At 39.0% G+C, this 16,538-nt stretch overlaps 1 protein-coding gene across 5 annotated transcripts in view; it reads left to right on the forward strand.

Moving 5' to 3' along the window:
• The window catches only part of EXTL3 (exostosin like glycosyltransferase 3), a 127,804-nt gene that overhangs the window by 98,226 nt on the left and 13,040 nt on the right, over window positions 1–16,538 (forward strand). For all 5 annotated transcript variants that reach the window (XM_067745276.1, XM_067745277.1, XM_067745278.1 and 2 more), the window contains 3 exons: window positions 688–815; window positions 8,425–8,569; window positions 14,157–14,285. In XM_067745276.1, the coding sequence (XP_067601377.1) occupies window positions 688–815; window positions 8,425–8,569; window positions 14,157–14,285 (402 nt within the window). The remainder of the gene's footprint in view (window positions 1–687; window positions 816–8,424; window positions 8,570–14,156; window positions 14,286–16,538) is intronic.

The following is a 16,538-nucleotide window of genomic DNA, read 5'->3' on the forward strand; positions in this document are numbered from 1 at the left end:
TTCTGCCATTTGGGCACTAATCTTTGTTTTGTGAAGAAATTACTGCTTTTCATAGTGGGTCACTTTGGATAGAGATTCTTTGAATTGGGAATTTCTTTGGAAACAAAAGCTGTTAGTTTTACTGGATCATGTACACCTTGAAAGAAAAACCTCTTGTAAGTGTAGTCAGTGTTGCAGGTAGGAATTGGAAAAGTGAAGTAATAAGTAATTAACCTCAACCAGGTGGACTGTCCTTTGTTCTTTTATACCAAAGAGAAAGGCCTTAAAATTGGTCAGAAATTACATAGACTCAAGGGAGTTCTGAGTTTGGTTTTAAAGGGGATTCCAGGGCTGAGAATCATAATCTCAGTTCTACTCTGCCACCTTGTGTTCTCTTGGGAAACTTATGTTTAATTTCCCTAGACTGTGTTTCTTGCATGCGTAAAATAATCCTCAGCTGTAGCTTGTTTCACAGGAAAATTAGTTAGCAAATGAATACAGCTTAAAATGTGGAATCTTTATACATTTGCTGAGATATGAGGCAATTTCTGTTCCTAAAAGGCGTATGCTAGATTTTACAAGTGGTAGGTAAGCAGGCGAAATGATTCAGGATGTTTAGCCACAGTCTGCTTTGACCTAAAGGCAGTTTTGCTTTTGCATTGAACGATGCAGCATTGACCGTTAAGTGTTTTTCCTTCCTCTTTACAGGTGGTCCGTACTGAGAAGAACAGTTTGAACAATCGATTCCTGCCCTGGAATGAAATCGAGACAGAGGCCATCCTGTCTATTGATGATGACGCTCACCTCCGCCACGATGAAATCATGTTTGGGTTTCGGTGAGGAGCTGATTTTCAATTACAAACACTTTTGTTTGCAAGTGACAGGAAACTAACTCAAAACCTGGATTAGGCAGCCAAATGAATTTCAAAGCTGATAGTAACTGAGACATCTTTATTGGGCTTAGATATCCCACTTTGAGGGAACAGTACAGGTGAGGGAATGGAGTAGACCAGGGCCACTCAGAGTGTGTCCTGGACTGGTACGCTGGCCCATGAACAGTTTATTACCTGTCCACAGTGAGGTAAGTACAAAAATTGAGAGTAGGCATTTAGAAACTTTAAAATATTTACCATGACATCCAAGTGTGAACTTTTTTCTTATAATTCATTTTTTGGGTAACATTTATTGAATATAATTCATACATCATACAGTTCACTCATTTAAGTGTACCATTCAGTGGTCTTTAATATAATTACAGACTTGTGCGACCATCACCATAATCTAGTTTAGAAATCTTCATTACCACCAAAGGAAATCCAGTACCCATTAGCAGTCATTCCCCATTTTTCTCCAGCTCCTCTGAGACCTTGGCAACCATTAATGTACTTTGTTTCTCTATAAATTTGCCTTTTACAGACATTCCATATACATGGTACCATATAATATGTGCTCTTTGGTAACTGGTTTCTTCACTTAACATAGGTTTTCAAGGTTCATCCGTCTTGTAGCATCTGTCAGTACTTCATCCATTTTGTATGGATGTACACATTTTGTTTGTCCATTTATCCATTGATGGACATTTGGGTTGTTTCTACTCCTTGGCTATTGTGATTAGTGCTGCTATGAACATTCATGTACAAGTTTGTATATGAACATTTCCTTTCTCTTAGATATATACCTTGGAGTGGAATTGCTGGATCATATAGTATCTCTTCGTTTAACATTTTGAGGAACTACACTCCTGTTTTCCAAAGTGGCTGCACCATTTTATATTGTACCAGCAGTGAATAAGGGTTCCATTTTCTCCACATCCTTGTCAACACTTGTTATTTTCCATTTTTTATTTATAGCCCTCCTACTGGGTGTGAAGTGGTATTTCAATGTAGTTTTGACTTGCATTTCCCTAATGACTCATGTTATTGGCTATCTTTTCATGTGCTTAATAACAACGTCTTAACAACGTCTATTGAGATCCTTTGCCCATTGTTATTTGGGTGGTCTTTTAATTATTGAATTGTAAGAGTTCTCTAGAACTCTTACATTCTAGATCCAAGTCCCTTATCAGAGAGATGATTCGCAAATTTTTTCTCCTGTTCTGTGGGTTGTCATTTCACTTTCTTGATGGTGTCCTTCAAAGCACAAAAGCTTTTCATTTTAATGAAGTCCAGTTTGTCTATGTTTTCTGTGGTTACTTGTGTTTTTGATGTCATATGTAAGAAACCATGTGATTCAATTTTATTGTATTTTACAGAAGCATGAATAAGCCAGGGGAACATTACTTGTTTGCCACAGGTAGTTTGAGAAGCACTGGAGTAGATACCCTTGGAGATCTTGTTCAAATTAAGTACAGATCCAGGATGGAGAGCTCTTTTTCTCTGTGCTTTTGTTCCATTCACTGAAAGCCTGGCCTGACCCCTAGCTTTCAGGCTTCCTTTGGTTTAAGTGGATAAGTGCAGATGCTCAGATGAAAGGAGCAGCGGCTTTATTGCTGTATTTGTCTTAGGTCCATCTATAAATAATTATTTGACATATTTCTGACAAATCAGAACATCTGTTCTTCCTCTCCCTCACCCAGCCTCTCATTTCCTTTGACTTCTTCCTCCTACTATATTATTGAGGCAAGAGTCTGTTGTTAGCAGTGATAAAAATCCCACTGGAATGTGTTCCTCTGTACCATGACCGTAAGAAGCCAGCTCTCTTTACTTGTTTTTACGAAAGGAAAAAAAGCCATGTGATGGTTCCAGAAATGGGCTTTTGCCATCACAGTTGTCGTTATTAATGGTGGTGGGGAGGGGAGGGAAGGTGGTGTATTTCTGGTACAGCATGATGCAGTTTAGAGCCTGCTAAAGGACTGGGAGCTGTGAACAGAGTCATGGGATGTTAACAGGAGAATTGCCAATCAGCGCTAGATCCCAAGAATGATTAGATAAAGGGTCCTGCTTTGATGAGTTTGAAGCTTATTAAGATAGCTGGCACTTGCTATCTTCTATGGCTCTTGATTTAGGAAGTTTTTTTTTAAAATTAATTATTTATTTTTGGCAGCGTTGGGTCTTTGTTGCTGTGCATGGGCTTTCTCTAGTTGCGGCGAGCAGGGTCTACTCTTCGTTGCAGTGTGCGGGCTTCTCATTGCGGTGGCTTCTCTTGTTGCGGAGCACGGGCTCTAGGCGCGCAGGCTTCAGCAGTTGTGGCATGCAGGCTTCAGTAGTTGTGGTGTGTGGGCTCAGTAGTTGTGGCTCGTGGGCTCTAGAGCTCAGGCTCAGTAGTTGTGGCATGCGGGCTTAGTTGCCCCACAGCATGTGGGATCTTCCCAGACCAGGGCTCAAACCCGTGTCCCCCACATTGGCAGGTGGATTCTTAACCACTGCGCCACCAGGGAAGTCCCTAGGAAGATCTTTGATCTTTTCCATTTGTCAGCAGATTTCCAAGTGGTGAGAGAATAATAGGAAGCCTTATGACTGATGATATTGAGTATCTTTTCACGTGCTCAGTGACTGTTTGTATATCTTCTTTGGAGAAATGTCTGTTCAGATCCTTTGCCTTTTTATTATTAAGCTGTAAGAGTCTCCTAACAGTCATTTGAAATTTGAGGTTTAGCCTCTGGTTATGACTGGTGAATTATCTCTGGCTCGACTTCTAAACCTTTTATTGTCCTGACTCTTTTCTCATTTGTTTGGGCATCCTTTGATCTAAAAACTTTGTTTTCGAATTAGAGTTTTCATCTTTTCCAGATTAGACTTTTAAGGAACCTCCATACTGTTCTCCATAGTGGCTGCACCAGTTTACATTCCCACCAACAGTGTAGGAGGGTCCCCTTTTCAAAAAGATAAATGCACCCCAATGTTCATTGCAGCACTATTTACAGTAGCCAAGACATGGAAGCGGCCTAAGTGTCCATCAACAGATAAATGGATAAAGAAGCTGTGGTATATGTATATACAATGGAATACTACTCAGCCATAAGAAAAGAATGAAATAGTGCCATTTGCTGCAACCTTGTTGGACCTAGAGATTATAATACTTAGTGAAGCATGACAGAGAAAGGCAAATAACGTGATATCACTTATATGTGGAATCTAAAAAAATGATGCAAGTGAATTTACTTACAAAACAAATAGACTCAGACATAGAAAACAATCTTATGGTTACCAAAGGGGAAAGTGGGGGGAGGGATAAATTAGGAATTTGGGATGAAAAGATATACACTACTATATATAAAATAGATAACGAGGACCTACTATATAGCATGGGGAAGTATATTCAATATCTTGTAATAACCTATAATGGAAAAGAATCTGAAAAATAATATATATATATATGTATAACTGAATCACTTGTAAATCAACTGCACTTTGATTTTAAATAAATAAATAAATAGAAATTCTCCCTCTGGCAAAAGATAATATGGATCTTGGCAAACTTCAGCTTACACAGCAAGGAAGGAAACAGGTATGTTCTTAAGGGACAGATAAAGAGACCCAAGAGAACTGAAAACTTATGTCTGTACAGAAGCAGTACATGAATGTTCGTAGCAGCATTATTTATAAGAGTCAATGAGTCTAAATATGATTCTACTTACATGAGGCATCCAGAGTAGTCAGACTCATAGAGACAGAAAGTAGGTGGTGGCTGCCTGGGGCTGGAGGAGGGCAAGAATGCCGAGTTAGTGTTCAGTGGGTCAGAGTTTCAGGCTGGGAAGGTGAAGAAATTCTGGAGATTGATGATCATACAACAGTGTGAATATACTTAGTGCCATCGAACTGTACACTTGAAAATGACTAAAATGGTAAATTTTATGTTACATACATTTTGCCACACACCAAAAAAATCAGTTGTCAAAAAAAACTAAAAGAAGTATAAACAGCCCAAATGTCCATCAGCTGATGAATGGATAAACAAACCGTGGTATATGCATACAATGGAATATTATTTGGCAACAAAAATGAATGAAGTTCAAGGGTGAACCTGCTACAGCATGGGTGAACCTTGAAAACAGGCTAAGTAAAATAAGCTAGTCACATAATATATGAGTCCATTTATATGAAATGTCCACAACAAGCAAATCTGTGGAGACAGAAAGTAGATTAGTGGTTGCCATGGGATGGGGAGGGACTGCTAATGGTTATGGAGTTTCTTTTCGGGGTGATGAAAATATTCTGAAATGAGGTAGTGGTGATGGTTGCATAGCTCTGTGAATATACTAAAACCCAGTGAGTCGTACACTTTTAAGCTAGTGAGTTTTATGGTATGTGATTTATGTCTCAGTAAAATTTATTTTCAAAAAAGGTGATAGTGTAAGCTGTATGAGGAGGGATGGGGTTGTGGACTGGAAGGTAGGTCTCTCTTTCTGGATCCAAGTATCTCTGTCATCTTGGCCCAGAATTTTTTAATTCCACCACTGGATCTGATATTGATCTTTTTCTCTGTATGCCATTGCTCTGCTTTGAGGTTTCTCTTCCAAAGGGAGCTAATCAAAACCTTTTTCCTTCACCATGGTTTGGTACACATTCCTTAATATTTTATTTTAGACAGGAGGAAAAGGCTTACATAATATCATAGAAACATGGAATTTGGAAAAGACTATTGTTTTAGATGGTCAGGAAGCAAAATCTCACCTTATTTTTTAAATACATTTTTTGATTATTAGTTGATTTTACCCTTTATTTTCTTACTACATTTCAAATCATTTGGTTCTTAATGAACCAGAGGGAGAAACATGGAAATATAACCAAGAAGGATGAGCCTGTCTCTTTGTGTGACGTAGTCCATATTACTTTAATGTACTCAATATCTTTAATATACTGATCTTTATTCAAAACCATTTGCCTAAGTTTTGAAGATCAGAAAAATCAGTTTTAAATTAAATATTAGCAGTAACATGACCTTTTGCTTCATTCAGGTAACTTATTAAATCGTTTTGAGTCTCATAGGATTGCAAGAAAAAGAAATCATCGTTATTTAAAATAATGTAAATATTTGAATTGTCAGGTTTTTTTTAACTTGACTATATTAATATGGAAATGATGGGCCACAGTTTGTGCCATGAGAAGGTTGAATTGATGTACTTCTTTCAAAGGTGATAGTATGTAAATCTGAAATGTTAACAGAAGAACGTTAGTCGTGACTCACATTCTTCAGTGGAATAGTGTCTTGATTTCATTATTTTAAAATTTCTCTTTAGTTGTTTGGCAAAGTTGAATTTATCCAGTGAATTTTCTTTAAGTTTGAGCTATAGAATTACCTTTGAAACTTTTTCCCTAACATATTTTGTAGGTAATTGGAACATTAACACAGTTGAAAAATAATTCATTAAAGATAAGGTGTACTGGGAGTTCCCTGGTGGTCTGGTGGTCCGGATTCCACACTTTCACTGCCGGGGCCCTCAGTTCCTGGTCAGGGAACTGAGATTCCACAAGCCACATGGTACAGCCAAAAAAAAAAAGAGAATAAGGTATACCTACCAAAGCATGATCTATGATACTGCACATAGGTTGAAAATACTTAGTGCAGCATAATTTGAATATAATGTTAAGGAACTGGTTATGTGTAACACTTTTTATACTTAAATTGATAGCATTATTTATAGTTCATATTTTAACATGCCTAACTTTCCGATTCCACTGAGACCTTACTATCTGAAAGTCCTGATGCCTCATCCCAAGGACTTGAGCCTTTACTTGCATTTGTCTGGTGCTTGTGCTTCCATGCTGATTTTTTCCTTATTATTTAACATAATTAATACCTAGGTGGGCATCGACAGCCTTTAACAAATTGGATATGTTGCCTTTTGATATCATGTAGCAAAGGATAGTCTACCTTATTAAAAACTGTATATATTGACTTAAATCAGCCAAATCTGATAATTAAAATAGTGTTTCGCATTCTTTCTTCTGATATTTCGGGACTAGTAGGATCAATAAGCATTTGAAGAGATCAGTATCTTTAGGAGTATTGATATAGCATTTGGATATACCATTGGTATTTATTAGCAATCCTTACATTCTGTAAATGTCAAAATGTATTATTAAAACATCTTAGAGCTTTTTAGGTTAGTAATTGGGAGTCAGTTTTAGGAGATAAATCAGGACAGAGGTAGGGATTTGGGTGGCATGTGGCAGAAAGCCCATTTAGACAGCTGCGAAGTTGTGATAGAAGTTGTAGTGTCTCATCTGTTGGACTAGATTAGTCGCTTTCAAACTTAATAGGAGAGGAACTCTTCTGACCTGAAATCTTACGTGTTTTAGGAGTTGAAGTTCCACAAGTGATGAAGGAGTTTCTTAGGCAGTTTAAATCACCGTTGGGGTGAGGTGGAGTGGGGAGGTGATGGTCTATTGTTTATGGGACCCCCGAAGCACTTCTGCAAGGATGTAGGGTGCTGTGGAACATAAGTACTTTCAGCTCTATGATTTTAGCCTGTGAAACTGATTTTATTTGTTGTACCTTACCTATAAATTTGAGGATGTTATAAAGGTTTATCCTGGAAACGTTGAATTCTCAATTTATTTCTTGCATTTATGAAGTCTTTCATTTGTATGGTTCTGTAGACCACTTCTTTTCATGGCTGTAGGTTTCTACCTGAGCTCTGCTCAAATCAGGAATTAAGACTGTTGCACCTAACTCCAGGCAGCAGTCTCCTGTTTAGACCAGTGGTCTCTAAGCTTTTTTTTTTTTTTTTCCTTCTGGCTGTGCCGTGCAGCATGTGGGATCCTAGTTCCCCAACCAGGGATCCAACCCCAGTCCTCTGCAGTGGAGGCACACAGTCTTATCCACTGGACCACCAGGGGATTCCCCTCTAAGCTTTTTTTTTATAGTGTACCCGCTCAGTAAAAGAGAAGTTAAGTATGCAATACACATAAATTATATACAAGTCCTAATATGTCATACACATGAAAAATAAACCGTTTTAGAAATTAAATAAGATTAAAAATAAATAGATATAAAAATCATCTTCTTCCTGCTTCTTAGCAGATTGCTATACTTATCCCATTCTGGAGACTTTTAATGCCTTAGACCCTTAGATCCTTAGATCCTTTCTGTGTTATTCCAACTTTTTCCTTCTATAAGGGCTGGAGAGATGCTGGCTGCCAGAAGTTAGAGGATCAATAAACAGGTACTTAATAAGGAAGCTGTGGGTGACACTGTTTGTTTATTTTTTTATGGCCACGTGGCTTGTGGGATCTTAGTTCCCCAACCAGGTATTGAACCTGCGCCCTCAGCAGTGAAAGCACGGAGTCCCAACCACTGGACCACCAGGGAATTCCTGACACTGTTTGTTTTTATCCTTTTTATCTTGTGATTGATATGGTATATACAGTTGTTTTTTTTTTTTTTTAAAGAAGTAACAGCCCAAAGAGTCAGAGTCTGCAAAATAGAGGCAATAATTTTAAACGTTTCTGATAACCTTAGAGCTTTGTACTCAGGAGTGTGCATATACTTGTGTCTTTTGAGGGTGTGGAGAGAAGCACGGGACCGCATTGTGGGTTTCCCTGGCCGTTACCATGCGTGGGACATCCCTCATCAGTCCTGGCTCTACAACTCCAACTACTCCTGTGAGCTGTCCATGGTGCTGACAGGTGCTGCCTTCTTCCACAAGGTAAGAAAAAGCTGGTAGGATTAACACGAAGTTGGTAGGAGTTGAGCCTTTGTGGGGCAGTGAAATGCTGCTTTAAAGTTAGCTCTGCTAGCGCTTCTTATATATCCCTTCTCTGCTAGAATTAAGTTATTTCTGTTTTTAAAGACAGTGATCAAGATGATTAGAGCAACGCTAGAATAAAAAGTCCGGATGAGAAGGCTGCCTGTATAATTGCACATAGGTCAATAGGAAAATCAGTATATCTTCCCGGGCACTGGCTCTCCCTCTGTAAAATTGAGGGCATTGGGCCAAAATGTTGTCCAGTTTCCCCACAACCATTCCAGACATGACCTGGTCAACAGAAGGCTGAACCTGGCCCTCTTCTGACTCAACCACCTCTATCCCAAGCCCCACCACAAACCTCTGTCTGTTGGGGCTCTGCAAGTTCTAGTTGATTCCTTAGAGCTTTTAATTTTCATGTTGCCTCACATCCTGGTTTTCGTTGAAAATTCACCGTGCAAATCCTTCCAGTCATTACTCTTCTTCTGTACTGTTGTCGCTAAACTGTTCTGTTTTCTTGCTCCTGACTCATCTTCCCTCTACATGTCATCTGTTCTGTAAAGTAGCCACTGGCCACATGTGGCTACTGGGCACTTGAAATATGACTAGTTAGTGTTGAGATGTGCTCCACGTATAAAGTACGCAGCAGACTTTGAAAACTTAGCGTGAAAGAGTGTAAACTATCTCAGTAATTTTTTATATTGATTGTATGTGAAAGTGCAATTATTTTGGATACACTGGGTTAAATAAAATATATTACTAATTAATTTTACTGTTTCTTTTTATTTCTTAAAAACATGGCTACTAGAAAATTTAAAATGACAATTGTGACTCTCAGTATATTTCTGTTGGTTAGTGCTGCACTATACCTTCCCTCCCAAGTCCTCCCTCTGGGTTCTGAAGAATCCCTGTTTTGAGATCGCCAAACTGCCTCCACCCCCCACTTCACAGCGCACCTCCTCCATCTCCTTGATCCGATTGAAACCTGACTTGTCTCTGAGGACAGTGCTTTCCTTTTATTCCTTCCAGGGCCAGTGATTGAAGCTACTCATTTCCCCCGATTTGTACTTTGGAGCAAGGTGTGGAGAACCATTTGCACTGCTTACTGGTGACACTTCTAGACAGTTACTTCTCACCTGTCATGTAAAATCTCATTTGAGGTTCATGGTGTCTGTCTTGTTGCTCCATCTGCCAGCCTCCTACTAATCATCCCTTCATGGTCATCAAAGATGTTAGCACCTGGCCCATCACCCTGATCTCCGCTCCATGCCCTCCTGGAAGACCCATCCAGCGCACTGTCTCCCTGTAATTGTTGAAGTTTCACGGGGTTCTACTTCTGTCTAGCGCTCTTTTTTTAATTTAATTTTTATTTTATATTGGCGTAAGTTGATTTACAATGTTTTAGTTTCAGGTGTACAGCAAAGTGACTCAGTTATACATACACATATATCTATTCTTTTTCAGATTCTTTTCCCATATAGGTTATTACAGAATACTGTAATACAGAGTTAGAGTTCCCTGTGCTATACAGTAGGTCCTTGTTCATTATTTTATATATAGCTGTCTAGTGCTCTTCATACTTTGTGTTTTCCTTAAATGTTCTCTTGTACTCTCAGTGTCTTGTGGCTTTTCTTCGCATCCGTAAGCTGGTGATTTCTGTCCTTATATTCCAGCCAAGGCCTTTCCTTGAGAGCTTTACTTGTGTATTTAATTGTTTTCAGGACATCCCCTGTATGTCCCTCTGGTACTTCAAGCTGAACTTTTCCCCAAAAAGCTGATTATCTCTCCCCGCACCCCACCTTCAAATCTTTTGCCCCTCATATATTTCACATCTCAGAGGTGACATCTTGCAAGTCTCCTCAGTTTTACCTTAAAAGTCATCTTACCGGGAGTGTTTTGAACCAGCCTTAAGAGGTCATTACACTCTCGCTTTTTTTTTTTCTTTTTAAAATTTAATGTGTGAAGCTGCTATGCTCATCCCATTCTTGAACTTGGCTCTCATGATTATTTTCCAAACTTGTGGGCTTTGGTTGGGCTGTGAGTAGAATTAGAAAGCATCGGGCTGAGAAACCACACCTAACTAGGAGTCATTTATTTTCACACTGGTCATTTGAGAAAGAGCCCCCAGTTTTAGCAGTGCATACTCACACCGTGAGAATTTACTTGTCTTCTGGAAAGTCTACCTTATCAAATCTCTGCTTGCTCTTTAAAGATGACAATAGTCAGATCCCTTTACTTTTTTTTTTTTGTCTTTTTGTGTTGTTTTTTTTGGCCACGCTGCGCAGCTTACGGGATCTTAGTTCCCCAACCAGGGATCGAATCCGCAACCCCTGCAGTGGAAGCACAAAGTCTTAACCACTGGACCGCCAGGGAAGTCCCAGATCCCTTTACTTTTAAGTAATAAATAATTGACTTAATAAAACTTAGGTTTGTTTGTTTTTTTCTCTTTGAAAATCTAGGGCAAGGTTTACAGACTAGCTGCCCTGAAGCCTTCTGTGGTTACAGATGTTTATTTAGCCCCCTGGTGATGTCCCATACACTGCCAGGTTTTAAAAATCAGAGAATTTTACAAAAAGATCTGGACCTCAATGAAAATGGAGATCAGGTCATACTGGAGCAGGGTTCCTGCCTGGCACCAGCTGGCTGGAGCTGCATAGCCACCGTTCCCTGGAGGAGGACACGTGTGTGCTTACTTGTCCTGTGACTGTATTTTTCTTACAGCCATTTCTTTAACATGTCTGTTATTTATTTGCCTTCCTTGTTTGGCCCTTGAAAGCAACTAAGTTGGTCATCCCTAATCTAGAGCAATCAAGTTTTTTTTTTTTATCCTAAGTGCCTATCAGTAAAATACTTTGGTATCTCACAAATGTATATATTTATTTATAAATTATAATATGCATACTACTGTACTTACAGAAATTTTTATAAGGTTGAGATAAAGATGAAAGAGTTTCACAGTAATATTCTCACTAAATGCTTAAATTTTAGTGAAAGCAATATGATTGAATGTGCTTTATTATTTTTGAAAATCTTGATTCGACACTGTGTATTATGGCAACTCAGAGGTCTGTTTCTAAATTAAGCATGTATTTTTTTAATTTAACATCTTTATTGGAGTATAATTGCTTTACAATGGTGTGTTAGTTTCTGCTGTATAACAAAGTGAATCAGCTATATGTATACATATATCCCCATATCTCCTCCCTCTTGCGTCTCCCTCCCATCCTCCCTATCCCACTCCTCTAGGTGGACACAAAGCACCGAGCTGATCTCCCTGTGCTATGCAGCTGCTTCTCACTAGCTATCTATTTTACATTTGGTAGTGTATATATATCCAAAATTAAGCATATTTCTGATACTTGGTTTTAATCACTGCCCCTGGAAGAAATACCTTATTGCCATGCTTCCTAAGTTGTGATACTTATCCACCAATTTGGTAGCATTTTGTTGAAATTGGACTAGAATTTCCATCTTCTACGATGCGTTCAGTTTTTTTTAGCAAACTAATGAGAAGATGTTACGTTTTTATATTTTAGAGTAGGTTCTAAATTCACTGAAACTTTTCATTTAGAAGATTTTAAAACAGGTTACAAAAGTTTTTCTATATTTTAAAAATGATTTTTGGCATGAAAAAATCACATAATAGTGGCAATACTTCTAAACATTTGTTTTCATAATGCTTTCTCCATATATTTTTAAGTCAGTTCTTTCTTTTCTCTTTTATAGTGTCACATTTCCCTTGATAAAGATATGGATTGTATTCAATTAATAAATATTCTCATTAGCCTACTGATGACAGTCACTGGCCATTTAAAGGGTACACAGATTTTAATCACCTGTCTTTTTGTAAAAGAAAAATGTGTAATTCATCTTTTAAGTTCACCATCTCTTAAGTACTTTGCCACAAGATAACCAGCAAACCACTCTTTGGTACAAAAATTTTATGATTATTTCGCTATATAGATTCTACTATTTAAGGTAGTAAGGTTTTATTAGGCACCTCACCTGTTCATCGTCAGCATATTGCAACACATCACCATTAACATTTGCTGTTTTATGGCATTTGCCCATTTCTGTGGTGTAAATATTCTTACCATGGCCGAGTTCAAGTTATCAGTATGAGTCAATGAACATGGTGTTTGGAAGAGATGGGCAGGTCCATGCCAGTTATATAGTATTTTCACCATACAGATATGATAGACATAAACAGCCTCAAGATGACAGTTAATGTGGGACATCCCTGGCGGTACAGTGGTTAAGACTCTGCACTTCGACTGCAGGGGACACGGGTTTGATCCCTGGTTAGGGAACTAGGATCCCGCATGCCATGAGGCATGACCAAACAATTAAAAAACAAAAAAAAGATGACAGTAAATGTAATAAATAATTGTGAAATGTATTAATTAGTTAACTAATAAATGATGAGCTTTAGGTATTTATTGGCTTTTACTGTAACTTTTAGTATAACTTATTTAATTTTAAGTATATGTAATTATATTTTTAATGGCTACTTTTCATAACAAGCTCACAAAATTCTTAAATAGTCTCACAAAACCCCTGAAAATTTAGCCGTCGACATTCACTGGCAGGTTTGAGCTAGCACAAACCATTCTGTGGGCCTTGCAGGGCATTTTAAGAACTTAGGCTTTTACTCTGAGTGAGATGAGAAGCCTTTCAGGGGTTTGGAGTAAAGGAGAGATGAGCTCAGTTGGACTTGTGTGTTTTTTTGTTTTGTTTTGTTTTTTTTGTTTTTTTGCGGTACGCGGGCTTCTCACTGTTGTGGCCTCTCCCACTGTGGAGCACGGGGTCTGGATGCGCAGGCTCAGCGGCCATGGCTCACGGGCCCAGCCGCTCTGCGGCATGTGGGATCTTTCCGGACCGGGGCACAAATCCGTGTCCCCTGCATTGGCAGGCGGACTCTCAACCACTGTGCCACCAGGGAAGCCCTGGACTTGTGTTTTAACACGATTGCTCTGCTGTGCTGAGAATGGACTGTAGGGAGGAAAATATGGCAGCAGGGAGGCTGTTTAGGGGACTGTGTGAATAATGCGGGCCAGAGGTGATGGTGGATTGGAGCAGGGAGTAGCCGGTGCCAATAGTGAGAAGTGAGGCACGGAGGGATCGGATGTCTCATGGCTCAGTGACTTATTGAGGTCTGAGAAGATAACCAGGCTTTCCCCCTTGCGTATCCCTTATTGCCTTTGTCAGAGAGAGAGAAGGCTGTTCAGCTGAACTAGTGTCCCACCTAATTTGATAAAATCTTTATATTGTTGCAGAATCACTATGGTACCAAGGAGATTACACGACGTTTTGATTCTCCAAGGGGGTGATAAGGGCAATTTGGACGGGCTGATTCTTCACTGCAGAAGGTCTGCCTTGCGGGGTGTTTAGCATCCCTGGACCCGACTCCCTAAACGCCAGTGGCGCTTCTCAGCGATTGCCATACCCCACCTCCCACCACAACACCCTTCCTTCCAAGCATATTTTTGCTGAAAGCTAAAGAACTGTGGCCTCTGACAAAGTATGTGATTCTGTTTCTACCTGACAGTATTATGCCTACCTGTATTCTTACGTGATGCCCCAGGCCATCCGAGATATGGTGGACGAATACATCAACTGTGAGGACATCGCCATGAACTTCCTCGTCTCCCACATCACTCGGAAACCCCCCATCAAGGTGAGGTCCTCTCACTTACGGGACTGGGGGCACACGTGTACTTAATTCACTTATTTTGTAGTTGTGCGGTGGGTAACAACCGTACCTCAGAGTCCTCATCCATAAAATGGGGACGATGACGCCGCCAACTAAATAAGATCGTCTTAGGGTTAATTGAGCTGTTCATACAGGGGCTCTTCACTTCCTAGGCGTAAATGGATAGAAATCAGAGGGTTTGGAACTTGAATGGGAAAAATATTACATCTTTAATTTTCACTAATCTCAAACTGGAATTTATCCTTTTTATCAGTTATGAAACAGGCTATAATTCATAAGAGTATTTGCAGTAACTGTGATCTGTCACCAGCAGAACTCATAGGTATTTTCGTGTCATGTTACATTTGTTGCCACATCTCGAAGTATTGTTTATGTTCATTACTGCTTTGAAATTATGGTAGTTATTAACTTTACCGTAGATCTTGTTAACTTAATAAGATAAAATAATAAAAGTGCAGACATTTCTATATTTCAGTATAACTTGTTTCCTTTGTAATCTCACGTATTTTATGCATTTAAAAGCATTTGAGGAGTGCACAGGCTTCACCAGACTGCCAAACCAGAGTGGCAGCGGTGTCCATGGCACACACAGTTTAAGAACTTCTCAGTTAAGGTGTGTAAAGCTCTAAGAATAGTGCCTGGCACATAAGTACTTTATAAGGTATTTACACAAAAGCAAAAGTACCCTCAAAATTCTAGAAATTTGAGTTCTGTTTTTTGTCTTTGAGTTGGTGAATAGATTTGACCATAATATAACCAATTTCATACTCAGTGCACAGAAGGACAAGTTCCATCACCCACTCTGTCATTACTGCAGATTCAGACAAGTGAAAGGTCCCCTGGTGAGGGTTAGGGTAGGCCTGGTAAAGGCCTTGTAACAATTAATACTAGAGAATCTGTCCATTCAAATTAATAATATTTATGACTAGGCTCTGTCATTGTTTATGCTGTGGATTCACAGCTGATATCCTTAGGTTAATGTCAAAGAGTGTATTATTTAATTTTATAAAATAGTAAGTTTACCTCCATGGATATCATTAGTCCAATGAGTAAATAATAATTGGGTGCATATTTCATTGTTCTTACATTTTGAAAGTAAGTTCTAGACCAAGTAACCACTAGTGTGGCTCAGGGTTATAACTTAACTCCTGAATTACCCCATAGTTTCTTCGACTCCTTGGCCTTCTGCTAAAGCCTCACAAAAGAAGAAGAATTAGCAAAATGATGCACCAGATTGTGTTTTTTTTTTTTTTTTTTTTTGCGGTACGCGGGCCTCTCACCGTTGTGGCCTCTCCCGTTGCGGAGTACAGGCTCCGGACGCGCAGGCTCAGCGGCCATGGCTCACGGGCGCAGCTGCTCCGCGGCATGTGGGATCTTCCCAGACCGGGGCACGAACCTGTGTCCCCTGCATCGGCAGGCGGACTCTCAACCACTGCGCCACCAGGGAAGCCCAGATTATGTGTTTTTTAAACCTGTGAATGATGATAGTATTTTTTATATAAAAATAGCATGTTTTCCAGGTATAGTGGTAGATCTGATATTAAACAATGAAAAGCACACTTCTTTGTAAACTTTAAGGTAGGGAGGCAAGGGTCTTAGAGATTACTGACTAGTGCAGTTTTCTATTCCTTATTTATCCTTTCTTGTGTAGCCAGGGACTGGACTCCAGCCAAGACGTATGCTTTCTATTTATACCTCCCTAGTAGATCAGAAAACATTATCCATGAAAATTTAAAGTATCTGAGGGATTAGGTGCCTAATTATATCATCAGTCACTTGACGCACTCACAGACATGGTGCATTTTTCATCTTCATGGAAGCGTGTTTGTTATATTATTAGGCCAGTGTTTCATCAAACATCTCTTCAGTGTAGAGAGTGAGATGGAAATAATTTGCACATGGTATACATAATTCTTCCCAAGTGAAAACTTGAAAAGTAAGTAGCCTCTGAATCTTCTTGATCTTATGGAAATATAAGAACAGTTTAGGATGACTTTTTAAAATGAAAGGCTCAATAAGTTGAGCCTGTCTTCAAATTCTGAGTTAATTCCCTCAAATTTTGAGTCCAGTTATTTACTTCATATTATAGAACCAGTTTAAGCTGAATATTTTCATTAACTTCCCTAATTTTATCAGGTGTATGTACTATTTTATGTTATAAAATAGTAATTTTTTTTGCTTTAAATACTTCAAATTGTCACTGTCCCCTCCCTTGTT

The sequence above is a fragment of the Pseudorca crassidens genome, chromosome 7 (genome assembly GCF_039906515.1).
Source record: "Pseudorca crassidens isolate mPseCra1 chromosome 7, mPseCra1.hap1, whole genome shotgun sequence".
Taxonomy (NCBI): domain Eukaryota; kingdom Metazoa; phylum Chordata; class Mammalia; order Artiodactyla; family Delphinidae; genus Pseudorca; species Pseudorca crassidens.